We start from the raw sequence: 27,297 nt of genomic DNA, 5'->3' as shown, positions 1-27,297 counted from the left end.
GGAGTAATTCAACAGAACTGAGGGGCAGTAGTGAATGGGATGTAACTTTTTCCATAATGGCTCAAAGCTATCAGTTGGCTGGACAGAGGTCAGGTAAATGTAACTCAAATACAGAGTGTATTTTAATTTGGTTATCCTAACCTTTTCAATCTGGGTGGTATATTCAGGCGCATGGTGTGACCTTTCCTCCAATGCTAACTGCACTCTTAAAAACTCCCTCAGAATAAATAACATTTAATAACATATTAACTTAAAAATTAGATGCATTTTATATAATGTTATTAAATTAAAAAGTTGTATTTTTTTTTCTTCAGGATCTGGAAGCTGCACTACCATATTTCTACCAACACAGTGAAGAGCTGGTTGCTATTGGGGAGGTATTACTATTTTAACTTTTTTCTCTATCTTTATTAAGTTGCCTTTAGTCCATGTAGCAATGTACAGATTCTTTTCATCATAAATTCACAGATTCATTAATATTCACAAACTATTAAAAGCCCCAAAACCATTAAAAGCTTAAATAACACTGCTTAAAGTATATAAAAAGTTTTGTGACTTTGCAGAAACCCTGAGCAAAATCACTGTTTCCCACTGCAGTGAATCTAACCGTCTTTAATCTCTGTTGTCTCTGGTGTCAGGCTTCTTTGACTTTAGTGTTGCTGTGGAGTCTGTCAGGGGAATGTGTCTTAAAACAGATTTTACTCTTCACACTTTAAATCAACAGAACCACTCTGTCCGCCTTGCTGTTTTTATAGCTTTAAGTTATGCATCTAAGGTTTGAATCCTGGACCATGTCGGGATTTTGTGTTTGCATGTGCTGCCCATGTTTGCACTTATATCCTAACCCAAATCTGTGTGTTTTCAGATTGGTTTGGACTTCACTCCGTGGTTTGCTCCATCTGAACAGGAAAAAGATGACCAGATGAAGGTCTTTGTCCAGCAGCTAGAGGTCGCCAAAGAGCTCAACCTCCCTGTGTAAATGCAATGGCAAAGACAACACAGGGAAAACCTATCACACTATTGCATTATATTTACCATACTATTACTTGTACCTTTAATAAATAACACTAATAGATAGAACCACACACCTTACTCCGGGCCATTACTTCAATTTAAACGGCATTTGAAAAAACTTTCGTTAAAGACTAAAATAATCTTATCTGAACCTTAAGACCATAGCAGATAAATCACACCCTAACTTTTATATATTTTCCAGTTGGTAGTTTAAAAAGTGGAGTGGAATTTCATTACTAATAAATTACCTATTCTCTTCTCTCAGGAATGTCCATTCTCGGTCAGCAGCTAAAGTTACCATCTCCACCATGAAAGAACAGGGTGAGGTCAAACATATTAACAATATTACAGATATTTTACTAATTTATACAATATCTTTACTCAGGTGTAACTGGTGCTCTGCTTCATAATTTTGCCGGAAAGCTGTCAGTGGCGTTTGATGGAATCAAAGCTGGATATTTTGTTTCTTTCCCTCCAGCTGTTTGCACCAATCCACAGGTACATGCTGATGTTTTGTTCTATTTAGTAGTAAAAACAATTAAATTACCATTTTATTTGCAGAAAGTGAAGTTGATAAAGCAGATCCCACTGGAGCACATCTGCCTGGAAACGGACTCTCCAGCTTTAGGCCTAAACAAACATGTATGTGCAACATGATGGTACTGTATTAGACAGGAATGGACAATGCAATGTAGAGTAGTTCAAATAGATTTTTTTGAAGATATGTATGTAGAGGTAGAATCTAGATATTAAGTATAACAATACAGAACGCACGGAAGATATAATACGAAGTTAGGTTTTCCTACACATTGTGATTTTGATTCTAATACTCAAATTTTAAAATTAGCTTGTTTATTTATAGAAATTGTATGTATTTTTTAAGTTTGTCTCAACTCTGAAGACAATTTGAGTTATGTATCATTTAAACAGCCTATTCAAATACTAGTAGATTCAATACAAGTACACAAAAAAATGAACTTTGAACTGAGTCATATTTAATGGAAACACTGGTTTATTGTTAGATTTGTAAATTTGTCATTCAAACACAGTATTGTAGTATGTTAAAAAATAATTGTTTTTGTGTTCTACAGGAGAGAAATGAACCATGCAACATCGGCCTGGTTTGTCAGTACATCGCCCAGATTAAAGGACTGTCCACAGAAACTGTTCAGTTTGTCACAAGTCAAAATGCTCAGAGACTTTTTACAAAGATCAACCAACTTTGATACAGCCAGGTGGAGGATGAGGTGCGGCGGACATAGTATTAAAGCAGAATTTATTTTTATATTTATGTATGAATATATGAAGGAGACCATGACAATTTAGCCATATGAGGGATCATAAATTCTATACGTGTAAACTTCTCAATGGCAAATGAAACAAACCATAAACAGCCAAGAATCAAAAAGAAACAAAAACACAAAAGATACTGTATGGTTTTGATTAAAGATACTGTACGGTTTGTATGGTTTTGATCAAATAAATATTTGTAAAAGGACATATGAACACTTCTTTTTTGAGGTAGTCCAGTCACAGAAGTCTACACCAGGTGGGAATAATCTGAAAAACAGAAGATAAAAGAAAAGCTTTTTGTGAGTGTAGTGTATAATTACATCTAGCCTTAAGCCTATAGCAACTTTTAACTCCCTTAATGCAACATTTTCCTTATGTTAATGACTGTTCACATTTTTATGACTATATGGAATAGTTTTGTCTATTTTGGACTACTGTACCATACTGTAACATACTTGAATAAATCCCTATGCGTGTATCCAATGAAATAATTAGCTAATTCGATTGTATTACATTACGTACCTTTAAAAGACCTTTACCTAAATTGTCTAGCACTCTCTCTAGAAAAAGTAGTCCAACACCTGTAATGGTAGTCGGTAATTTTAGTCTCTCCTGTCACGTATATTCACGTAAGTATATAGTACTTCTTACAGCTGTCCTCAAAGTGCCGCCTTTGGGCCAGTGGAGCGGATGCAGGGTGGTCCAGACGGGAGGTCCTGGCTTGGTTCTGACCCCTCAGAGCCTGATCCAGACTGGAGCTGGTCTTCAGGTGTTTTCTGTAGTGCTTTCTTTGGGCTCGGTTCCAGGACTGACGTGGTCCGCCTTCCACCTGGCACCATGTCTCTCTGTGCATATTCAACTCCAGTAAGGCTTGTTCATCTTGGTGGGGCATCCTGGTATGATATTAAAGTGAGTGGATAGGAGCTCACGAAAGAAGAAATGTACAGGGTTTGTTGTTGATGTGTTTTCAGTGGTAGTTTGTGATGTACAGGTTTCCACAGTGATGAGAAACTGAAGACGATCAGAGAGGGTTAGGGTTACAGCGATGGCTCAGGATGGAAACAATGAATGAAATGCCTTATAAATAATGATTGACTGTGGAAAATCTTAAATCAGCTGTATAGGTCCTATATTACACAAAATGGATTCTTGGGAGCTTTTAGCCATGTTATAATTCCATTACCTCATCAAAAACATCCTTGGAGTTGTATTTTGTTTCCTTCATACATGTTTGAGTAACCCTTTATTATTAGTCTGTCTACATCTCCAAAGCTCAAAATCTTCTGTTCCACCTTGTGATGTCATGTAGTTATAGTTTTCAAGTTAACAGCTACATTTTGCATTTTGTTCAGTATAGACTGGCAATTTCAGGGCAGAAATGATCCAAATGATTCTAGCGAAGGTGTGTGGAGTTTAATAACACAGTAGAGCACATTATGTATTATCACATGACATCACAAGGTGGAACAGAGTGTTTTCTATTTGAGAGAAGAGCTTAGCCTAAATATACTTTGTCTGTATACTGTTCCACAGTATAGATTAAACCTATATATCATGAGGGAGACAAGCACTACTGTACATTACAATTCATATCTGAGGAGAGTTGCCCCTATTCACATAAGCAATTATTGTATTTTTGAGCAATTGAAACACCAGTAATGAATGTTAGGCAAAGCAATACCATCTCCATGGAGACAAGCAGGTAGTGGACCCTCTATCAGAAAAGTTACACAGTGCACCTTTAACCGAAATCTTATGTAGACTTTTGACTAATTGAATATAGTTGATGTCAAGTGTCTAAAAAAAACAAACCTTCTCTACCTTTATACATTGCTGGTATAACTTCATGCTTTACTTGTTGCTCTACATAGACTGTTTTTCTACAGATATTTGGCCTACTTTGTCAAAATTATAAGCAAAATGTGTACCAGCCTCCTGCATGTGGAATAATATTTTTGTGCAGATAGTTTGTGAAAGCTGAGACAGAGTTAGACCTCCCTCCTGTTGTTTGGAGGTTACAGGAAATCTAATCTTCCTGAGAAATGTGTCATGTTCAAATAACTACAATAGACTCCCTCAGAATACTTTTTTCTGACCAATATTTAAAGGGTCCATATTATGCTATTTTCTGACTTATGTTATGATGTTGTTTCCTCATCAAAAACATTCCTGAAGTTGTGTTTTGTTTCATTCTCACATGTTAAACACACAAACCCTGCATATTTAGGATGAGTCCTTCTCTCAAACAGAAAACACTGTGATGTCATATGGTAATACATGAAGTGCTCCACTGTGCAACATTAAAACATGTCTTAAAGCTCACAAGAACACATTTCTTGTTCACTCTCACATTCAGTCATGTTTAAGTACATTTCTCTGCTTAGTGACACCAAGAATCCAACCCACAAGCTCTTTGCTCAGACATGGGCATTGTATAGCTCCGAGGCCACATATGGTCCTTTGGTTGACCCTGACCATCCCATTTAAGCTAATTTGAAATTACAAAATATTAAACATTTTATTCTACCTCATGCATGGACTAAAGATGTATTGCTTTTATTTTAGAGGTGTGTTTTTAAATGACATTTTATGACGTTTTATAAGGCAACCTCAAATTTTCATTGCTTAGTCATAACCTAGACTCTTACCAGTGTTAGCAGCTTGTCAAAACAATGCTATTTACTGCATTTTATAAAGTGAAGGCTGCATCAAGGGTGGTTTGAATATTGTTTAATGAAGTTACACATTGAGTTGAAGCTTAAAAACTGAAATCTTATCTGTTGAAAAATACTATTGTGTATCTTACATAATGGGTAACTTATGTGCCTCTAAGCAAATTCCTTTACAGAACTGGGACTGTGAAGTTAACCCAGGCTGGCTGATCTAAGCAGACTTGGTGTGATTTACAATGGTTTGGTGGGGGTTGTCACTTCCCCCAAAGAAGAAATGCTGACACTTCAAGGACGATTCAAGGCGTGAACTTGCTCAACATATTATATGCATATTCATACTGTTGTATTATTTATCTGGGTGGAGGGAAAGGCAGGGAGTCAGATTGCCTGGCGTAAGACCTGCATAAGTAGAGGCCATCAGGGACAGCGATTTGACCCAGAGCTCTGCATTAGAATTGTATTGGCAGGGGAATAGATTTTTGTAATTTAAATTGATTGAGTCTAGTAATTTTTGATACAACACGCTTAACAAAAGAAATACAATTAATATTATGCAGAATTGAGTTAAGCCCTCCACAATATTTTCTGTTTCTCATGTGGCTCCATGGAAAAAAAAATAAATTGCCCCCCGTCTTTACTGATAGCCAGGAGATAGGCTAATGCCACAGAAACTGCACAGAAGATAAACGACACTGCTCTAATTCACTAACCTTTTCCTGCTCTCTTCTGTTAATAATGGGTTGCCCGATCTAGTGTAAATAGGGTGTGGCCTTTGCTGCCTTATATTTGAATATGAGTCAACGTTTTTTAGTTATATCCTGTGGGGACAGAGACTGGAGTGAATGGAGCTGTGAATGACAGAGTTAGTGTGGGTTAAACCAGGATTAAAGTATTAGACTGGACATATGGACACAGCTAATAAGTCATAGACCTGTGAAGAATAGACAAGACAGAGGTGGGAAAGATTATGACTTGTACTATAGACTCACATACTACAGCACAGTACATTCATATACTATATACAAATGTATAACAACCCTTATGTAGTAGATTACGACGGAGTATAAGGGTCAGATAAAAAAAAAAAAATGCTGGCGCTACGAGAATAAAGTCGTAACATTTGGACATTAAAGTCGTAATATTATGAGAATAAAGTCGTAAACTTACAAGAATAAAGTAGTAATTTTATGAGAATAAAGTCGTAGTCAAAATAAAGTCGTAATATTATGAGAACATCGGCTGCTCGGAAAGTATGAACGAGTGGAGAATGGAGAATTTGGAGCATTTTGTAAAGGAGAAGAATCCGTGTATCATTCGTTCATTCGACTGAACAAGGACTGAATCAGGACTAAATCAGGTCTGGAACCAAACCAGAAAGACCAAGATTGAGACCGGGACCAGACCAGGACTGAAAACGGTTTAATCCTAGTTTAGTCCTGGTTTAAGTCACGGAAATGGGAAATGGCGTTTCCGTGACTTTAAAATGCGATGCGGGAATATTGCGCCGCATACGGAGTGAACCAGGACTGAACCAGTACTGAATCGGGACTAAACCAGGACTAAACCGTTTTCAGTCCTGGTCTGATCCCGGTCTCAGTCTTGGTCCCTGACTCAGTCCTTGTCTAAGTCCTGGTCTCAGTCCCGGTCTGGTCTCGGACCTCGTTTAGGTTCAGTCCTGGTTCAGTCCTGGTTCAGTCCGGAGGCGCAAATAATGAAGAAAATTGTTTGTTTTCTTATTTTTGGTTTTATATTAAAAAACAAGGTTCTTCTTCTGCCGCATTTTTCACTTTGACTTTGATTTTATTACGACTTAATTCTCGTAATATTATAACTTTATTCTCATAATATTACGACTTTATTTTAACTTCGACTTTATTCTCGTAAAATTACAACTTTATTCCTGTAAATTTATGACTTGATGCTCGTAAAATTACGACTTTATTCTCATAAAATTACGACTTTTTTCTGACTTCGACTTTATTCTCATAATATTCGACTTTAATGTCGAAATGTTACGACTTTATTCTCGTAGCGCCAGCAAGTTTTTTTTTTTAAAAATCTGACCCTTATACTCCGTCGTAGTAGATAACCCTGTGTCATGTCAATCACTATTTCATCTTTGCACTGTTTCTCCTTACAACCCCGTGTAGTCGAGATCTATTTTGCATTACTATTTATATACTATTACACCAACCTCTCATGGGCTCCCTCTAATATGAATTAATAGGAAAAAGGAAGGCACGCAGACTCCACCCAGAGCTGCTGAGATGTCTGGCCCGAAGGCACAACAGCAGGATTCCTAACCCACCTTGTGAATTTTCCAGCTAGGTCTACTCTTACAAATGACAGTATACATATTAATTCTTCAATAGACTATTTGGCTTCCAGAGTATCATCAGGGCTTTTATAAAATCTAGTCTAAAACAAAATGTGTCTAAACTCCTAAAATTGACTGTTGTGAGCTTTAAGCCATGTTATAATGTTGTTATCTCATCAGAACAGACCTGGAGTTGTGTTTTGTTTCATTTACACATTCGAGTAACCCTTTATAGTGTCTACATCTCCAAAGCTCAAAACGCGCTGTTCCACCTTGTGATGTCATGAAGTGATCATTTTCAAGTTGACAGCTCCTTTTACCTTTTGTTCAATAGAGATTGACAATTCCAGGTGTAAAATCATCCAAATGAGTCTAGCGAAGGTGTATGGAGTTTAAAAACACAGTGGGGCACTTCCTGTATTACCACATGACATCACAAGGTGGAACAGAGTGGGTTCTGTTTGAGAGAAGAACTCCTAAATATGTAAGGTCTGTGTGTTGAACATGTGTGAATGAAACAAAACATAAAACTAGTGATGAGGAAACAACGTTATACCAGAGATCAGAAAACAGTCTAATATGGACACTTTGATGAACAGTAACGGTTTAAATGCCGATACTAGGTTTACAACTATCACTTTTACGGTTTCTTGAGATTAATTTTCTACATAAAATAGACCTTCATGGTGTGTTGGAGTTGCATCATCTGCTGTCAGCCTCCACATGCTGGTATCACAGTCGTGAGCCTGTGCTGTGCGCTCATTGGATGAGGCGCATCGGAAGGCTCGGGTCTGGGCTAATACAAAGGATATGGACTAAAACCAGCGACTACAGTAGAGACTGGACAGACTGAGACATGCTGGCATACGGAAGCGACACCAGGGCGTGTTAATACCCGCTATGTAGGGCCGGATAACTTAGTTTGCGAATATGTATTGTTAAACACCTGATATCACTGCTTAGGAATAGTTTGAATGAATGAGGAAGTCACCGATTCGCTTCGTGTACTTGAAGCGGCAGTAATCGCATCATGGTAGCCGGTGAGCTGGTTCAAGAGCATGTGCGAGCGGATAGCGGCGCAACACCTGACCGCAGTCCATCCATGATCTCCGTCACCCGGAAGAGCCCCGAACCGGAGCCGGGGAGGAACGCACAGGCAGCGGCTTCAGACCAGCATCAAGCACCGGTCCCTGGAGAGGAGCACGGAGAGACAGAGGCGGATGAACGCGAGGCGATGCTGCCGAACGGAGCAGGGTAAGGAAGGCTATAACATGGGACTACCTCCATTTTGTTGGATGTAAATGTTTTGTAAACACTTTGAAGTGGAATAGGCTTAGGTGGAAATAGATTTTTGCTTTTCGTTGCTGAGATGCGGGACAGTAAGATGGCACCACATTTCCCAACATGATCCGGAGAAACATGCACTTGATCTGCTAGCTTCACCCTTCATAAACACGTAATTACTTTTTTATTATACAATACCAGTCAGGGTACATACAAACGATAATATTACGTTTTATTCACCCTGAAAAATGCAGTGTCAGACATGGGAAAAAACCGAACAAAAACTGGCCAAAGCTGACAAGGCAAAAATACTCATAAAATACTTATAAAATAGTAAGGACCTTTTCATGTTATCGTACATTTTTAAAGCTTTACTATTCTTGTACAATTTTCTGTGACTTAAAATATTCAGCCAAAGGCAAGTCTGGAGTCTTTCCACTTACACAATTGTATGAAATATTTCCCAAGTACAATTATAAGCTCAATAATAATATCATAAATTTGGCAGTCCAGATTGTCCATGAAATAAATTAATCTCTCAATGTAAAAAATCACTATTCACATCACATATACGAAATTTTCAAGTATATATAGTTGTGCACACTGACCCAAAACACATACAAAAATGTACAGTTATTAAATAAGTGTGCAATAGTTTCATTCTCTATAGACCAAAAAGTGCAAGATCAAAGTTAAACTGTCTAACCAGATAGCTGATATAATATCAAAATGTGTTTCTTTCATTTTGGGTGAAAGGGGATATGAAAAAAAGTAAATGAAAGTTAAAGAAGTAAGAGCTTTCCAAGTCTTGTGATGGTACTAAAGTTACAGAATGTTTTCTGGTTAAAGGCCTTGGTAAACCATTTTTTGTCGCACTTTGATGGTTAAAGTGGGCAAGCTTCTTGTAATAGCTGTAAAATGTAAAGTTCTTTGGATATGTTAGTAGAGGAGAGGGAATTGCATTACAGATTTGATCATAACCATTAATAGAAATTAGTATTTTACATTTTTCGAAAAATGTATCATAAGATAAGAGAGATCTATCTGTATTCATCAAATCATTTATAAACACTTTAACCCCACTTTTGTATCAGTCTGATTTGAACAAGGATTTCTTTCCATAACACAAACATCATTCAGGTCAAAAGAGTAGAGAAATAAATGAAACTTACCAAATTCAAGTGCAAGGTCTTGTTTGAGTCATATATGCTGGGTATTTAAGTAAGTCTGAAAGTTTTAAATCAAGTTAATATTAGAGCCAATTAAAAGTTAAACAGCTCACTCCATCTTGTTACCTCTCCTAAACCCATATTTACTAACCTTTATCAAGTTTGTGTCATAGGCCTTGGAGGAATTGGAGTTGGATGTGTACTTGTGGGCAATACATTTGCAATTGGAGATGAAGTAAACAGGAGTAAGGGCTGTAGTACCAAAAAATACACATCTTAGAAGTACCCCATTGATTAAGCTATAACTTAATAATTAACAATAGTAAGCAGTAGGCTAATATACTAGGTCTATATCAACATTAACATACACAACAACATAGGAATCAATAGATGGTTTAATCTTTAATCTGTGATATAGGCTATAGCTCCTGCTACTTCTGTTGAGTGAAAAATTATGTACAAAACAGCCTTTACTAAGTTATTGGACATGTGCAGACAAAATTTAATTTAATGTATTTAATGTATCATCACAGGAAGCACAAGGTTACATACACGTTGCTTGGAAATTATGGTGTATGAAATCAAGATTTTTTTTATTTATTTTTTTTTTCATTTAAGTTCATAGTCTCATCAAAAGTCTACAGGAACCAACTAAATTTTAAGGGGACCGATTACGTAAAATTGACTTTTATGAGTCTATAACCATGTTTTAACAATGTTCCTTCATCATTAGCTTACTCAAAGATGTATTTCAGGTGATTAATATTTGAGTAAACTTGTATTTTCCTTCATTTGAGACTTGAATGCTAAAAAAAAATTCTACCTACCCCCTCTCTTCACCCACATCTCTACTATTTATAGTCTGGGTCATATATGTAGGTTTAAAAAATGTCACAGCATTTTCAAAAAAAAAACAACCAACATATAAAACGTCAGTGCACCTGTTTCTTAAGGTGTTTATAATGGTTGAACAAAATGTGATTGTTTGTTTAATGCAAAATATCCCCAAAAAGCATAATATAGCCTTTAACTCTAGCCTACAGCCCAATGTATCTTCCTAACAATAGTCTCCAACTTTTCTTTTAACAGCTCCAAGTCACCTGACAAAAGTTCAGAAGACCAGGAGGACCCCGGAACTTTAGAGACGAAACTTTACCTGCAAAGATTTGCTGTTTTGACTGTGTTCAGCCTGTACTCTCTGGTCAACGCTTTTCAATGGATCCAATACAGCATCATCACAAATATCTTCACTCACTTCTATGGAGTGGAGAATTCTAAAATTGACTGGCTTTCTATTATTTATATGCTGGCCTATGTTCCACTAATCTTTCCTGCTACATGGCTTTTGGATCGCAAGGGGCTCAGGCTAACAGCGCTGCTTGGATCGGGCTTAAACTGCGCAGGAGCATGGCTAAAGTGTGTTAGCGTTAGCCCGAATCTGTTCTGGTTGACATTTACAGCACAAACAATATGCTCAGTAGCACAGGTGTTTATTTTGGGGCTGCCATCAAGAATCGCTTCTGTTTGGTTTGGGCCCAGAGAGGTGTCGACGGCCTGTGCTACGGCAGTGTTAGGAAACCAGGTAAGAACTAAAGTGGGTAACTCCTAAAATTAATGCAACATAAATGGCCAGATAATGTTTTGGAGTATAAATTGAACTGAAATCACTTAATTCAGTCACTATTATTATTTTTCTTCAGTTTCTACAATTATATAAACCAAATTATTTTGATGTCTCAACCTTTATGTATAATTGGTATTACTGGTTGTTATATTGTGAATGACATTGTACCAAATGAGGTTGGTACCAAACACATAAGTGGTCTAAAAACCCTAAATCAAGGAAGATGGGTTACAAGCCAATATGTCTTTTTGGAGAGAGATCTGTTAGCGGGTGGAATATACCAGGCAGTAATGAACATTGTGTTCTGAGTACTCACTCAGAACATGCATTTCAGTTGAGGGTTATAATTGTATACCTGTCTGATTATCCTGATGATTTTTTTTTTTTAATACTAAATGAATTATGTTGTCTTTTTGTCTCTTTTCAGTTGGGTACAGCCATAGGTTTCCTGTTGCCTCCAGTCCTGGTCCCAAACACTCCAGATGACCAGGCACGCACTGCACAAAACATCCAAATCATGTTCTATGGCACCGCTGCTGTCTCCACGGGGCTGTTTGTGCTCGCACTCATAGGTACACTCACATTTATATATTTACCTACTCTGCACAAGGGGGCAGAGTCAGATCTTACTTCAAGGGTTTTACATAACCTTATGCAAAATATATTATGATAAAAGTTTCTAATTTAGGTACAATTTAAAACTAGTGCACTACAGATCATACTGTCCAATCCAAAAATCCAAAGGTAATGCTTGGAAAAGTGTCCAGGCTATTGACTGTCACACGTTTCATATTCTATACATTTTAGGTGTAGCCATGACCCCAAGTCCGCCATTGTAATGTTAAGTACACTGTAAACTAATCACAACTTTATATTTGAACATGGTTTTGTACCTAACACTGCACAGAATACATATTTACACAGTAGTAAATAACATCTATTTTGTTTCATCTTTCTGTGTTGTAGTGATAAAGGATCGCCCTCCGATGCCTCCAAGCCAGGCACAGGCCGTTTTGTCTGATTCTCTCCCTGAAGACTACTCCTACAGAAAGTCCATCTACAACCTGTTCAGAAACAAGGCCTTCCTGCTCCTGCTCATCAGCTATGGTACAATTATGTTATGTTATATCTTTCTTTTATTCCTGTGACATATATCAAGGTGCACTGTTAACAAGTGGACAGAGTGGACAGCCATTTCCAACAAACACATTAAAGGGCCCATATTATGCTACTTTCCAATCTGTGTTATAATAACAAAAGGTAAAAGGTAGCTGTTATATAAATGTTGATTTCCTCTGTAAATAGTCACAGGAGCTTTGAAGCACTATGTTGTGTTTTGTATTTGCTGCTCTCTGACATACTAATCTGCAGTCTGAAGGAGCCTAAAGAGGTTTTGTTTTGTTCTGAAAGAAATAATCTAAAGAGTTTACTGCCACATGTCACTGTCAAATAGTGAAATTACCACAGACATAATGTGCTTGTGTATAATGAATTTTCGTGCTAACTAGCTCAGCATCAGCAGTAAAGGCTTACCTGACTGAAGTAAACCAAAACAACTTCTCAAATAGTGAGGCTATAGTAACATATATAGTATCCTACAGTGGCTATCATCATTATAATTATTAATATATAAATTTCAATCAATATTATTGTTTTGATTGTAAACTTATATTATGCTTTTTACTTCACTTTCAGGTATAATGACAGGTTGTTTCTACTCTGTTTCCACTCTTCTGAACCAGATGATTTTGAACTGCTACAAGGTATGAAGCTCTCATAAGAGTTACATTTTAGGTAATAAAAGCAAAAATTAAAGGTGCACTAAGTAATGTTTTGGTTAGGGGTCTGTCACCTGCTTGTTTCGATGGGTATGTCATTGCTCTACCCGGAATTTTCCACAGTATGATATTAAACAGCTTTGCCTGACATTTATTAAATAACTGGTGGTTTAAAGCTCAAAAATACTTAGAAAAACAGGCATTCTGAGCACCTTTCCACTGATCTGACCTCTAACTTGGCCTGATTTGGTTTCCATGAAGATAGAAAAGTTTAATAGAGTGAAACATTTCACACAATAGTGTGAAACATTCTAGACAAAGCAATAAAATCTTCATGGAGAAAAGCATTTGACAGACCCTCCACCAGAAACTTTACACAATGCACTTTTAAGTAAAGACCTGTTTGGCCAAAGCATTTCTCACATTAGCTCTCACTACAGTAATACAAAGCAAACACAGACAGGCCCTGAAACAACATTAAACGTGATAAGTGGAGACTGTTTTCTGAGTTTATTGTTCTGACTTCATTAGTTTAGTTCACGCATGCCTTCTCTCACCACAGCTCTGTTCTCTGCCCCACTGGCTGCATGTCCATAGAGACATCACCTCTCCCTTAGCTCACTTCTTTATACAGTCTATGGATAATACCACCTCTTTAATAAAGCATGGTGCATTTGTATTGTATCATTTGCATTTCTTCTTTAGGGCCAGGAGTTGAACGCTGGTCGTATTGGTTTGACTCTAGTTGTTGCCGGGATGGTGGGGTCTATTCTCTGTGGACTGTGGCTGGATCACACCAAGACATACAAGTATGGCACGCTCAAATACAGTATCTATATTATAGGTTTTATAGAGACTAGGGATGTAAGAAAAATGTATTCAATGATATATCATCATACTTCATTGCACAGTTCTCGAATTGATTCAGAATGGACCTGAACTGATTTTTAAATCATATTTTTCACAAAAATTCATTAGTTACATTCGCTGCTCTCATATTTTATTTTTTTTTTATAAATTATATTTCATACAGTTTTGCTCTCATGAAGGTCTAGTTGACTATATTATTGGAAGTAATTAATTATAATAATTAATTATAAATTGCAATATATCAACCATTGTTTTAGTATATAATGATTTGTATTGTATTTAAGACTCACAGCAATGCACAGACCTAATGTGTGATTTGAAATTACTGATACTAGCCTGTCTCCCTTCAGGATGACCACTCTGATCGTGTACTTCCTCTCCTTCGTCGGGATGCTGGTTTTTACTTTCACTTTGGATCTGAACAACATCTACCTGGTTTTCTTCACAGCAGGAGTCCTTGGGTATGTGAATCTCAGCAATACCACAATTTAGTATTTTTCTTGATGAATTAAATGTAGTAGAATCATTAGGAAGAAGTAATAATAATAATAATGCTAAATGTTCTGTTCTTGTATTAAACCTATAGTAAGTCCTACCTCTAGTGGTCACGCTAATTAGTTCAAGCAGCCAGAAAGCACATGGCAGCAGCTGTGAGCAGTCTGTCAAGAATCCTACTCCATCTGCGGTAATCCTTAAATATGTGTCATTGGCTTTTCACAACAAGACACAGTAAACCAAAGAAAAGAAGACTGATCCTTTAAACTCTTCTGCGTGTTTATTGGGATTCTGTTGACACTAACTAAAATTCCACTCTACTCATACAAGAGGGAAGGACAGCATAATAAATATATATTGCGAAATGGCCATGCCTCTTGTAGATCATACTTAGTTCATAGTTAGGTGCAACTTATCTAAAACTACCAACTCTTACATAAAAAAACTCACAAAAATCATTAACACTGTCAGGGCTACAGCTACCACACACTGTACTATGTATGTATTCTACTGTTACATCTATTGCAAACTAAAGCTAAATTGTCATGAGAAAATGTCTCCAGTGGGCCTTTAGTGTAATTATGTACATACGTTTTCCCTGATGGCTCTGCATATTTATTTCTGCTACACAAGATACAAAAAATAGCTTGTGCATGGGTCTCAGCTGGGCTATTCTTTGGATTAGTACATACTATAATTTCTCACATGTAGCATTAAACCTGTTGTATTTGGAGAGAATCAAGGAATTTATTGACAGTCCTATGAAAGGAAAGGGTCGAAAGTGAAGAAACAGCTGTGTTTTGTCAGTAGCAGTGGCCATTACATTGATCAATAATGGGTTTGTCCTTGAGTGTGTGTCGTGAGAGAGGAGGAGGTCACATGACGTCAGACTCATAAACCACTGGACAGTGGAGAGAGGAGAAACAGACAGGACAAAGGCAGGGCACCTGATTAAATGCATTTCTTTAATATGTCTTCCTGTGCAGAGGCAGAGCTGAATTTAAAAAAGGGGTTGTATCTTCTTCAATGGAATACTAATGTGGACTATAGACTAATGTTTTGTTGGAAATTGTATTTTTACGATCATTTTTAGGATAATGTCAAATTTGTTCTTAAAGGTTCTATATTACGCAAAATTGACACTAGTGAGCTTTAAGCCATGTTGTTACTTAATCAAAAACATATCTGGAGTTAGGGTTTGTTTCATTCACACTTATGTAATCCTTTATTCTTAGGTCATTTTCACACCGCTAGTTCGATTATTTGGTCCGCACCAGGCAATAAAATTGTTATTATGTAGCAAATACACTCCAGTGTGGTCCGCGTTCACACCAGCAAACGAACCAAAACTGGTTCGATTGACGTGTCTCTGTTTCCCCGGTAAAACAGCGATATTCCAGTTATCAACACCGATGTTCCTGTTAATACCACGGGCCGTCCTCATCTCAAATTATCACCATGAACTCATAAAACAGCAACATGTAGAACTTTGTACAAACTCACCGCATCAGCCCAGAGTTCGGGTAACAGCAGCAGCCAAAAGCTCCTCAGGACGGGGCTGGGGTCTGGTCCTTGGTCTTCTGTTACAAGTTTGTTGGTCAGATGGTCCGGAGGCTCTGTCCTCCATGTGCTGGTTCCAAACGGTGGCGAGCAAGACCAGTGCTTGATGGACTGAGTCCGAGCGGGTACTTTCAGTCGTCTGCGCGCTGTTTCCGTGCGGGAAAAGCAAGAATGCGCTGTGGACTACAGGTCCAGGTGGGCTGCTCCTGTCCTCCGCGCTCAAGAACCGCGGCTGGTTCCGAGGTGGTGCAGCATCCGGACAGAAGCGTGAGTCCAGTTTGGTTTGTTATATGTTGTTCTGAGCGTCCGTCCTCCACGCATTTGGTTCTTCCCGGGGAAAGGGCTTCCTCAGGTCGAGGCTCCCCGCTCCAGCTCCTCTGAGCCCGGCCTGAACTGGAGCTGCCCCCGCTGGTTCGGGACTCTGGTTTGGATCTAGTCCGACTGTATTTCTCACACTAGGCTAAAAACAGGGACTTTTTGAAGTTGTATCAATTGAATGGGCGATTGCCTATTGCCATGAAATTATTTGGTTAATTAAAGCCTAAAATAACAAATGTTGGTTGCTGTGTGATCACGGGGGACACCGGGTCGTCTCTGTGCGTGTAGGTCCCGAACAGGGGTACGCACCCCCAATTTTGACTCACTCTGGAGCCACACGTTCGCACACTGATACTTGCTCTGATCTTCGTGTGTTACATTCTCTGTATTGGCCATTGTTGGTAAAATAATTCGAAAATGAATCGCGTCTGTGTCTGGACAACAATCTGTTACTGCGCTGGAGTCGTACAGCGCGTCATTTCAGGCAGAGGAGACGCGTGTCCCTCCCATGGTGCATTTGGAATAGTCCGTTTGTCCATACTGTCTATGGTTTGGACCCGGGTTCGCGTTCACACCAGAGGAATCGCACCAAAGTTGGTCATTTGGTGCGGATTCAAGCGAACCGAGACCACCTCTGTTTTGCGGTCTCGGTCCGCTTGATTTGGTTCGGGTCCGAGTCCGATTGACGCTTTCACACCAACGCAAACGAACCGAACTAACCACTTTTGGTTCGAATGGACCGTTTGGTGCGCACCAAATACTGTCGGTGTGAAAACACCCTTAGTCTATCATCATCTCCACAACTCAAAATGCTCTGTTCTACCTTTTGATGTCATACAGTCCCTGACAAAAGTCTTGTCGCTTATCCATTTTGTAGAAACAAAATCTTATAACCTGACTTTAAATTAATCGATTGGTTTCAAAAATGTCTCATATGAAAGCTAAAACCCTCCCAAATTATGCTCAATATACTAAAATAAATTTGCTTCACTGAAGAAAGATTGATCATTTAATGAACACAGAAAGGTCAGATTTTGGCAAGACAAAAGTCTTGTCGCCTTGTCATATGATGCACCCAATCCTAGATTACAGCCTCACCTGTGATCAGTTACTGATCAATCAATTAGTGGGTGTGTATAAAAAGAACCCCAGCACACCAGACCTTCACATCAACTGCAACTTGACCTCTGACAACATGCCTAAGATCCACCCTGAGACCAAAGCGTTAATTATCAAGAGGCTGAAGACCAGATCCACTGCTGAGGTGCTGACACCTTCAATGTGTCTCAGCGTCAAGTACAAAGAATAAGAAAAAGATATGAAATGACTGGAGATGTTTTTGACAAGCCCAGGTCCGGCAGACCCCCGCAAGACAACTGCTCGGGAGGACCGTTTGTTGATTCGAAAATCCAAGGCCAGCCCCTTTTCCACTGCAGCAGACTCCACCAGGCCTGGTCACCTCAAGTCCCTGTGTCAACCACAACTGTTTGTAGAATTCTGTCTCGAAATGGCCTCCATGGTCAAATCAGTGCACAGAAACCAGCACTAAACAAAAGGCAATTAAAAAAACATGTGGCATTTGCCAAGGCCCACAGCCTGCTAAAAGGATGGACACTGGAAAAGTGGCAGAAGGTGGATTTCTCAGATGAATCCTTGGTTGAATTACATCACAGCCGCCGCAAATATTGCAGGAGACCTACTGGAGCCCGCATTGATCCAAGATTCACCCAGAAAACAGTTAAGTTTGGTGGCGGAAAAATCATGGTCTGTGGTTCCATCCAGTATGGGGCTGTGCGAGACATTTACAGGGTGGAAGGCAATATCAATAACCTAAAATATCAAGAAGTATTAGCTACCTATTACATTCCCAACCATAAAAGGGGTCAAATTTTGCAGCAGGATGGTGCTCCATCGCATACTTCTATCTCTACATCAAAGTGTCTCAAGGCGAAGAAGATCAAGGTGCTCCAGGACTGGCCAGCCCAGTCACCAGACATGAACATCATTGAGCATGTCTGGGGTAGAATGAAAGAGGAAGCATGGAAGGCAAAACCAAAGAATCTTGATGAACTCTGCGAGGCATGTAAGACGCTTTCTTTGCTATTCCTGATGATGATCATTGTCGAACCGCATGGATGCAGTCCTTCAAGCTCATGGAAGTCATACAAGATATTAAATAAGGATCTCACAGCACCACTACTTAATTCACTGACGTCATGCAACATATTTTTGTATTTGAAGTAAATTATTTGTTCAATTTTCTGTAGGCGACAAAACTTTTGTCTTGCCAAAATCTGACCTTTCTGTGTTCATTAAATGATCAATAATTTTCAATCATTTCAAATTTATTTTAGTTTATTGAGCATAATTTGGGAGGGTTTTAGCTTTCATATGAGACATTTCTAAAACCAATCAATTAATTTAAAGTCAGGTTATAAGCTTTTGTTTCTACAAAATGGATAAGCAACAAGACTTTTGTCAGGGACTGTAGTTATCAAGTTAACAGCTACCTTAAGGTTCAGTATAGTTAGGCCATTCCAGGGCTGAAAATGATTCTAGTGAAGGTGTATGGTGTTTAAAAAGACAGTGGAGCACTTCCTGTATTACCACATGACATCACAAGGCAAAGCAGAGTGTTTTCTGTTTGAGAGAAGAACTCAGCCTAAATATGCAGCGTGTGTGTGTTAAACATGTGTGAAAGAAATAAATAACTCAACTCCAGGTATGTTTGTGATGAAGAAACAACTAGGTCTGGGTATCATTAAGAAGTTGCCGATACGATACATACCTTAATACATAGGCCATGATATGGTGCATATCTCGATACAGTGCACTTTTGGTTCGATGCAATATATTTCAAATTGTTTCGATACGGTTCGGAAAAAATAATGGCTAATTGTTGGCTGTGATACTAAAAGTCTTTGTTAAACCACTTCTTGTGCAAAGTTCATATGAAACACAAACATTTTAATCATCAAAACAGTGAAAATGTCAAATGTGTTGCATAAACGAGTTTCCTTCCTCTAAACAAGCAACAAAACTGTAGCACTGTAACAAAATAATTTAGTAAAATGTACCAAAAAATACTGTTGGTGATATATTGATGCAGCAGCCCATGATATTGATACTGTATCATCAAATTAAACTATACAATATATCGATATTTTGATATTGTTGCAAGGCCCTAAAAACAACATTATATCATAGATCACAAAATAGCATAATATGGGCCCTGTAAGTAATTTTGCATGTGGTTATAGGAGTCAGTGAAATAAATAGATAAATAAATAAATAAATAAAATAGACTGTCACTCAACTGCGGCCTCTTTAAGTCAGCACTGATCAAAAGAAGAAAAGGAGTCAATACAGAAGATGAAAGTGGAAGCCAGTGCTGTGTTTTGTTATTGATTTAAACAATAGTCGAGACAAAGTGTGTTTGTACCAAAATATAGTAGCTGTCTGATTTTACTTTAGATCAATGAGCATCAGAATTAATCTACAGCAGTGTACAAATTCACAATTATATATGTGAACAATAATAATAATAAGATTTCATTTTATTTGAGGTGCCTTTCAAGACTCTCCTGGTCACTGTACAATATTACAAAATACAATAAAAGGTACAAGAAGTAATTACAGAATACAATAAAATACATGATGTTAAAAGAGAAACCTACATTAAAAGCAAAGCAAAGGGGACGCGAAGTGAATGTCAGAACAAGTGGGTTTTGAGCAGAGATCTGACCTGGGTTAATGTATGTCAGGTTTGAATGTTCCTGTACTGTATAACACATACATTCTTAGCTCTTATGTGTTTGCTAATTTAATCTGCTTTCTAATTTCACCTTTAGATTCTTCATGACCGGATACCTGCCTCTGGGTTTTGAGTTTGGAGTGGAGATCACATACCCAGAGTCGGAGGGCACCTCTTCTGGGTTGCTCAATGCTTTTGCACAGGTGAGTGATACAGTCTGCTGAATAATGCATTAAAGGTGCATTGTGTAACTTTTCTGATGGAGTGTACGCCACTTTTTTTTTTCTTTAAGGAGATGTTATTGTTTTGCTTGGTATGTTCAACCACAGTATGGCATTAAAAGTCTATTCAGCCTTTGTTTGATAAGAGGAGATTTTATAGTACAGAAATATCTTGAGCGGGCTCCACCAAACTGGTCTGTACTTTGGCCTGCTTGCCTCCATGGAGACAGATATGTTTAATGCTACTGTGAAACATTCCAGGCAGTTAAGTACATCTTCATGGAGACTAGCGTGTGTGGCATACCCTCCACAAGAAAAGTTACGCAGTGCACCTTTAAACTTTTCTCTCCATTCCTCTCTGCAAAAAATGTTAAGACATTCTTATAATTTGACAAAAAGAAGTAATTAATTTGTTGATTATTTGGAAGAGAAAAGCAGTAGCAATAGATGACTACACTGGGGTCATTAGTCATCTTATATTACATGTCATTCTGATGCATACTTTTGTTTATGTTGACAGATTTTTGGGATCATCTTCACTCTGATCCAGGGTACACTCACCACCAACTATGGGCCATTGGAAGGAAACCTCTTCCTCTGCATCTGGATCTTCCTCGGCATCATTCTCACCGGTACAACTTTAAAAAGCTACAAACATCATATTCATTTATTGTGTTTGTTCAATTTTAAGGTATTATCTTTGTCCGTTGTGTTTTAGCTTTAATCAAATCTGAATTGAAGCGACACAATGTAAACATGGGGGTGGAAAATAAAGATCATGAACCGGTGAGTACTTCACATAATGATTAAGTTACGGTTAATAAAAATGTATGCATTATTGTTGTAGCTTTTATAAAGCAGGGATTCCAGGTCCAGAAATACTGTTAATTAGTGCTTTAAAATTTACTTTTGAAATCCTCGCGTTTGCCATAGTCAGCCTGTACAGAAGGTACAAGACTGTTCTGCTGTTAGTGTCACTATAGACCTGATACAAGTAGCTAAACGCGCCCAGTCAAGTTTGATCGTCTTTCCCATTGACAAACCAGAGCCAGTGCTGCGCGTGTACGTCCTGCTGCAGTTGCCAGAGGAGCCGCCTTTACTACAAACTCACCTATAACCCTCTTTTTTTTTTTTTTTTGCAATATGTCAATAAGAGAGCTGTGTAGTCACATTTTGCGCTTCTTGCTTTTCATTCACACTGTATTTGACTACTTCATACTTTTCATCTAGCTAGCTTTTCATATAGCTAACTATAACTCTTCAGTTAGTCTGGCCCAGGGCAACTGTGACTACAGACGTCTTCCGCGAAAGTGTTTGTCTGTCATAAGATGAGTGCATTATAGTGGAATTTAGAATGAACACTGTGTAATAACACAGAAGCTCTAAGCTCTAATTTACCAATACCAACTGTAATTTTATTCTGTATAAACGATACATTTTTGTGCCTTCTTCATTACTATTATTAGTTTGTCCGACCATAAACAAAAACAAATACAAATTCTTACAGTTTTCATTTTTGTAAGAGTACTGACCTCTGACCTATGGAAGATGTAAAATCATGGCTGTTGCCATGATATCTTAGGGAATAGACTTACACAAAGTTTGGACAACAGCCTCTGACAGGGGTTAACTTTGTGACACTCTACCCTTCTCCCACTTGCTTGAACCTCCCTATCTTGGACCTGTCACCCAAGCAAGATTTACTAACCCACAAAGACCCCTTAAAGGATTAAAGATCAGTTTTTACTAAACTAACTTTTCTACAAAGCTTCACCTATTGATAATTCAGTTGACGGAAGTTTGTTCACTGACTATAATCGACAAATTAAAGACACTATGGGATTTTTGATGGAACAATCTCTTAATCTCAAGCCAATAGACTTTCTCCAGAGAAAGAAATGAATGAAATTCAATTCATTCAATGAACTATTGCCAGTGTGTTTTAATACTGATTTTGTAAATATCATGTGAATACTTTCTTTGTGTAAAACTGTTACACAGTGTTTAATAGGAGAGCTATGTCATAAAACCCCCCATTCAACTAACTCACATTCCACATGCAGATCCACCATTGGTCAGCTTTTCCCGCTTATTTTAAGACTTAAGACAAGGAAAACAGACCTCACCCCAGTTTGCCAGTTTTGCAGCTTGCCCAGTTCTGACCAGTTCGTTCAGATCTCTGAAGCAGTTCACCTCAGAATGGTCAAGATGTAGTAGAGCCGAACAAGAGGGACAACGCCCGAGTTCTCTTTCTGCTCAAGCTGTGCCCGTCGCTTGACGTGTTTTTTATTCGAATACCTGTAGCTGATCTGATTTGAAAGCGAAGCTTTCATATTTTTCCAAATTTAAACATTTGCATTTTTGCACACATAGTCTTTTTTTAGATTAGCCCTAATCTGTGACCTGCGCTGTTAGACCTCACAGACACAGAAACGTGTCCTCCAATCCTCTGGAACAGAGGAGAGCGTCCCTCAGCCTGACGCCGACTGAGCCTGGAACATTGATCAGATCACGTGGCCTTCGTCCGTTTCTTTGCGTTTGATTCTTCAGAACCGACCTCCTGAGAAACTCAAACACTCAACACATTGGACCCAACAGGACCACATCGTGACTGGGCAGCTCCACGCTACCCGGGTTGTATGCGCACTATCACAGAATGGCTTGTTGTTTTATCAATCTAGACTCAGCACAGAACTTTAGATAACTCTTAAAGTTGTGCCTAATCTCACATCTCTAGACATCAGTTTAGAGCGACCTACACTCATTTGCATATTTGATATTTAAATGCTCTCTGTTTAACTTGGTCAATAAATATCCATAAATCACAGTTTGCTTTGGTGAGTAGTGACGTTATTTCCAGTGATGTCATTCAAAATATGCAGGTCACTGATATGGTCAAAAATTTACAAACCTTCCGATCAATTGTTTAATTAATTATTAATTAATTAATTAACATAGGTAATTGATTAAATTGGATTGGTAATATTTCTCAACATTTGTTGAGTGGTGCTCCAAATTTAATTCTAGTCAGAGCCAAACACTCACAAAGGTCACATGAGTCACTTAGAATTTCTAAATTCCAATCTGTAACATTTTTACCCCCCTACATCACAGTATCACACTGTGAGCCCATGTAGATTTCTCCTACATATTTTGGTGCCAGCGTGGGGCCAGATGTAGTCACACTACATTCTCATTTCTGTTTATTTTATACGATCATAAACGATAAACTTTGTGCCTATGTTAACACTATTATTAGTTAGTACGACCATAAACGAAAATATTTTTCTGCATGTGTGTATATGCGTGTAATGCATATGTGTATAAATATTTATATTGAATATATGTACTGGATATCTATGATGCTTATATGTATGTATGTATGGCAGACCTGGTGAATCTAAATACTCAACACTGCGCGTTATTATTGGCCGTTGAAGACTGTCTATGCTGTCACACAAGGAGGTTTAAACATAAACTAAGAAAAACACATGGAGACAAGCTGGCCTTAAAATGATAAGAGCATAGCGTCCCGCTTTTGAGAGACGACATGACCAAGAAAACTGATAATGTTAAAGAAGGACAAATTCTGTAATAGTTGGATAACATCAGAGCTAACGGCAGAGAAATGTCAATAATGAACTGGAGGTCCATGCTAAGACTATGCAGATGATGCAAAATGGCTAAAATCTAGTTTCAGTACTAATTTTAATATTGATTAGGCGTGTGCAAAAATATCTAAATATCAATATATATTTTATTGTTTAATGTGATGATACAGTCTCAATGTCGTGGGCTGCAGTATCGATATATTGCCAAGATATATTGGTACATTTTACTAAGTGATTTAGTTACAGCGCTACAGTTGTGTTTGTTCAGAGGAAGGGAAGTCGTTTATGCAACACATTTGACATTTTCACTGTTTTGATGATTAAAATGTTTGTGTTTTATATTAACTTTGCACAAGAAGTGGTTTAACAAAGACTTTTAATATAACAGCTATAATTTAGCTTTTATTTTTTATTGAACTATATCAAATCGATTTTAAATATATCGTATTTAATGCACTGTATCGAGATATTGTACCATGGCGTATGTATCGTATCGACAACTTCTTAATTAACCCAGCCCTAGTATTAATTAGTATCTGATTTTCTATACTTTTGACAACCATATTCCCAATGGTATTACTGAATTGTTCTAAATTGTATTATTCTAAACATATACTATTTACTATACTGAAGTGACATTTTTATTCCAAAGATGTGTTAAATTATATTATTCAAATAAGCATTGCCTCTGCCACCATATTCTGAAGTAATCACTCCATCCCCTGTAAATTACGCTTGAGAAAAAGAGTAAATTTGTTTTATGTCCGAGTGTTCCTCGAAAGCCTTAGATTCACTCCCTGGTATAAACTGTCTTGACATTTACAGCTTGTTGTGCTCTGTGCTGGAACTGAACCAAAAGCCAAGGCCATGAATGAATGTCACTGTCTCCCAGAAACCAGTGATTAGCTCTGATTAGCTTCAAGAGTCCGCTAGCATCCTCCACAAAAGTCAAAGCACTCAATCAATAGCTCTCTTTATAACCCACAGGCTGAGTCATAGGGACAGTGCTTATGTAACTTGGACAGACTTAATAAATGTATCTATTAGGCTAAGAACTGTTACAGAACTTTTGTCTGTATAACTTGGTTCAAAGTAATGCCATAAGAAGAATAATCACTATAGTATGACTAATGGTATGTTTCTTTATTGTCATGTTGGATACACGAAGATCCTCATTTGTAAAGTAACATTTCCATGGAATATTCCAAAGCAAGGCATTCAACTTGACTATGTTCCATTTATTACAGGTGTTTTCATTGTAAGAAAATATACTTTCTTACTGTGACCAGACTCGTCTCTGACCAGTCACTCTGCCTGGTGCCATCACCTGGTTGTCTCCATGGAAATAGAGGTTAATGTCCTATAGTAGAACATTTCAGACACCGCAATAATATCTCCTTGAAGACAAGCAGGCGATGGCATTTCCACCTAAAAAGTTACACAGTGCAACTTTAATGCTTTGTAAAGCAATTGTTCATTTTCAATTTCATTCTTTTTCTTTTTCTTGTAGCTTCCAGTGGAGTGTCCAGCAGAAGAGAAGTCCAGTGATTTGAAGATTCCTGCATCATTTGGTTTTTCCAGAGAAACTTCCATATAAAGTAAAACAGCAATACAGTCACCAAGAGGATGATGAAGCAAGACTCAATCCAGAGAAGAGTTGTACAAAATCAGATCCAGAGAGCAAAGTACCTCGCAAAATATGATCTTTGTAGCTCAGTTGCAATTGATAGCAACAAAATCTGTGGAAAACTACACTGGAATGCAAGCTTTAACCTAAAGAATGCAAGACTGAGATGGATGGAGATTTAACTATTTATTTGGACTATTTAATATTAGTAGAAATAAAAGTCAACGGTTATGCTTGATTGCTGGAGTTGAAAGTTAGAATGAGTAACTGAGTGAATGAGGTCAAAGTTCTGGTTAACTGATTGGACAGAGCCAATGTTTCCTGAGTTACTTGAATATCTTTCTATGTATAATACTGTAAATACTGTTATTATTTAGTATATTTTTAAGTGTACTGTAGAATTTCTAATTTTAAACATCAGAAAATATTTTTTGTAGCTTTGAAGAATGCATTGGACATATATGCGAAGAAGTATGTGCATGGATAAATGGACCTTTGAGAGACTTGTTGATGACTTTGCTATGGAGAGTTGCCACAGAATTTGAATATTGGTTTACCATTGATAAACTGTTAAAAATAGAAGATACAACTATAGCAAGCTGTGAACAATGCAACACTGGGGACATGACTCAAGTTTGGACTAATGTTGTGTTGTTTGCATAGACTGTATATATATAAATAGACATAGCTAAAGTGTTCATGGGGGCACTTTTGCCTCCTTGGACTCTCAGCCTTGTCATTTTGGTCTTCAAGTGTTTGTATTAACCACCTCTACGGTACATAAATTCCTATTCCTAATACGGATCTGACTCCAAATTCGCTCCTGTAACTGCTAGCATTGTGAGCTTCATTTGACTGGAGCCGAACGCTGTGGGTGAAGTCACACTCCCTTAGTCCACTTCTTTATACAGTCCATGGTTGTATGCAACAGTTTATCAATGAATGGATGTCAAGAGAATCCAACACAGATCAAGTTTGACAGTGAATTGGTAGTTTGGCTCTAGATCAAATAAAAAAATGAAAGGGAATTAAATTGTTAATGTAATATGTATAATACTGGATGTTTGCATGTGCTCCTTATGCTGCCCCATCAACTTGAAACATGCACAATAGACGCATCTCCAGTATCTTCTACAATATACAGTCTCAAGATACTAGTTTTGCTTTGTGAACTTGAAGGGTCAAAATTCATAGCACAAACCCTTCAGTATTCAGTTAAATTCAAGTTTATTTATATAGCACATTTAAGACAACTTCAGCTGACTAAAGTGAATATGAATAAGGATGATGAACTAAGGCGCTAAAAAAACATTTCAATTATAGGGACCAATTTGCTTCCTACAAACAGCTTCATAGTTTTTAGTCACTGTGCAGTGTGTTACAATTGTTTGTGTAATTACAATACAACCACTATAGACCAGACTGAATGTCAACATCTTATTTTGATGCACAGCTCAAAAGTCACGCACAACTTTTAAAAACTGCCGCTGTTTGTGTCCAGAAAACTGAAGACACAAAGCACAATCAAATGAATATCACAACACTGTTTTTAGGATAATTTGAGTGTTAAATGTATTTTCAGTGGAAGAATTGTTATGTCCCTCAGATTTCATGAAAAGTTGGTATTGCACGATTTCTCTGTACAACTAACAGTTTAAGATATGTCAAATACATTTATGTAAAAATGTTA

The 27,297-nt window shown here is 37.7% G+C and overlaps 3 protein-coding genes across 5 annotated transcripts in view; 2 read left to right on the top strand and 1 right to left on the bottom strand.

Annotated features, from left to right (window-relative positions):
• The window catches only part of tatdn3 (TatD DNase domain containing 3), a 3,342-nt gene extending 830 nt beyond the window's left edge, over positions 1-2,512 (top strand). The window contains exons 5-10 of one of the 2 annotated variants that reach the window (XM_020917744.2): positions 315-377; positions 866-975; positions 1,280-1,335; positions 1,400-1,512; positions 1,576-1,656; positions 2,106-2,512. In XM_020917744.2, the coding sequence (XP_020773403.1) occupies positions 315-377; positions 866-975; positions 1,280-1,335; positions 1,400-1,512; positions 1,576-1,656; positions 2,106-2,240 (558 nt within the window). In that variant the 3' untranslated portion in view covers positions 2,241-2,512. Of the gene's footprint in view, positions 1-314; positions 378-865; positions 976-1,279; positions 1,336-1,399; positions 1,657-2,105 lie in introns of both variants that reach the window. The other variant, XM_055149246.1, reaches the window with a different exon arrangement.
• LOC129407639 (spermatogenesis-associated protein 45-like) lies at positions 2,506-8,145 on the bottom strand. Of its 2 annotated transcripts, XM_055149248.1 has the most exons (3): positions 7,976-8,145; positions 2,959-3,200; positions 2,506-2,574 (listed from the first exon to the last, which is right to left on the bottom strand). In XM_055149248.1, exons 2-3 carry the CDS (start codon positions 3,197-3,199, stop codon positions 2,555-2,557), a joined length of 261 nt encoding a protein of 86 aa, XP_055005223.1. In that variant the 5' UTR covers position 3,200; positions 7,976-8,145; the 3' UTR covers positions 2,506-2,554. The 2 variants fall into 2 exon arrangements, with proteins under 2 accessions (XP_055005223.1, XP_055005224.1); XM_055149249.1 differs by lacking the exon at positions 7,976-8,145 and having other exon boundaries at positions 2,959-3,238.
• Positions 8,094-27,297, top strand: flvcr1 (FLVCR heme transporter 1). The gene is made up of 11 exons (XM_020918333.2): positions 8,094-8,550; positions 10,839-11,331; positions 11,801-11,945; positions 12,340-12,480; positions 13,069-13,136; positions 13,857-13,960; positions 14,372-14,482; positions 20,246-20,351; positions 20,890-21,001; positions 21,088-21,155; positions 25,491-27,297. The coding sequence occupies exons 1-11, from the start codon at positions 8,327-8,329 to the stop codon at positions 25,575-25,577; spliced, it is 1,659 nt and encodes a 552-aa protein (XP_020773992.2). The 5' UTR covers positions 8,094-8,326; the 3' UTR covers positions 25,578-27,297.

The sequence above is a fragment of the Boleophthalmus pectinirostris genome, unplaced genomic scaffold (assembly GCF_026225935.1).
Source record: "Boleophthalmus pectinirostris isolate CB_2022bp ecotype Guang Dong unplaced genomic scaffold, ASM2622593v1 HiC_scaffold_13, whole genome shotgun sequence".
In the NCBI taxonomy this organism is placed as follows: domain Eukaryota; kingdom Metazoa; phylum Chordata; class Actinopteri; order Gobiiformes; family Gobiidae; genus Boleophthalmus; species Boleophthalmus pectinirostris.
Note: the sequence above shows the minus strand (reverse complement) of the source record. Positions and strands in the feature narration are given on the sequence as shown.

What these genes read in the sequence shown, in the direction of transcription:
- LOC129407639 (XM_055149248.1), bottom strand. Translation starts at nt 3,199, where the DNA reads ATGCCCCACCAAGATGAACAAGCCTTACTGGAGTTGAATATGCACAGA. An exon ending in GCGGCACTTTGAGGACAGCT is followed by an intron (nt 2,575 to 2,958) that starts GTAAGAAGTACT and finishes TCTGTTTTTCAG; the next exon opens with ATTATTCCCACCTGGTGTAG.
- flvcr1 (XM_020918333.2), top strand. Translation starts at nt 8,327, where the DNA reads ATGGTAGCCGGTGAGCTGGTTCAAGAGCATGTGCGAGCGGATAGCGGC. An exon ending in TGATTTTGAACTGCTACAAG is followed by an intron (nt 13,137 to 13,856) that starts GTATGAAGCTCT and finishes TTTCTTCTTTAG; the next exon opens with GGCCAGGAGTTGAACGCTGG. An exon ending in GATCACACCAAGACATACAA is followed by an intron (nt 13,961 to 14,371) that starts GTATGGCACGCT and finishes GTCTCCCTTCAG; the next exon opens with GATGACCACTCTGATCGTGT.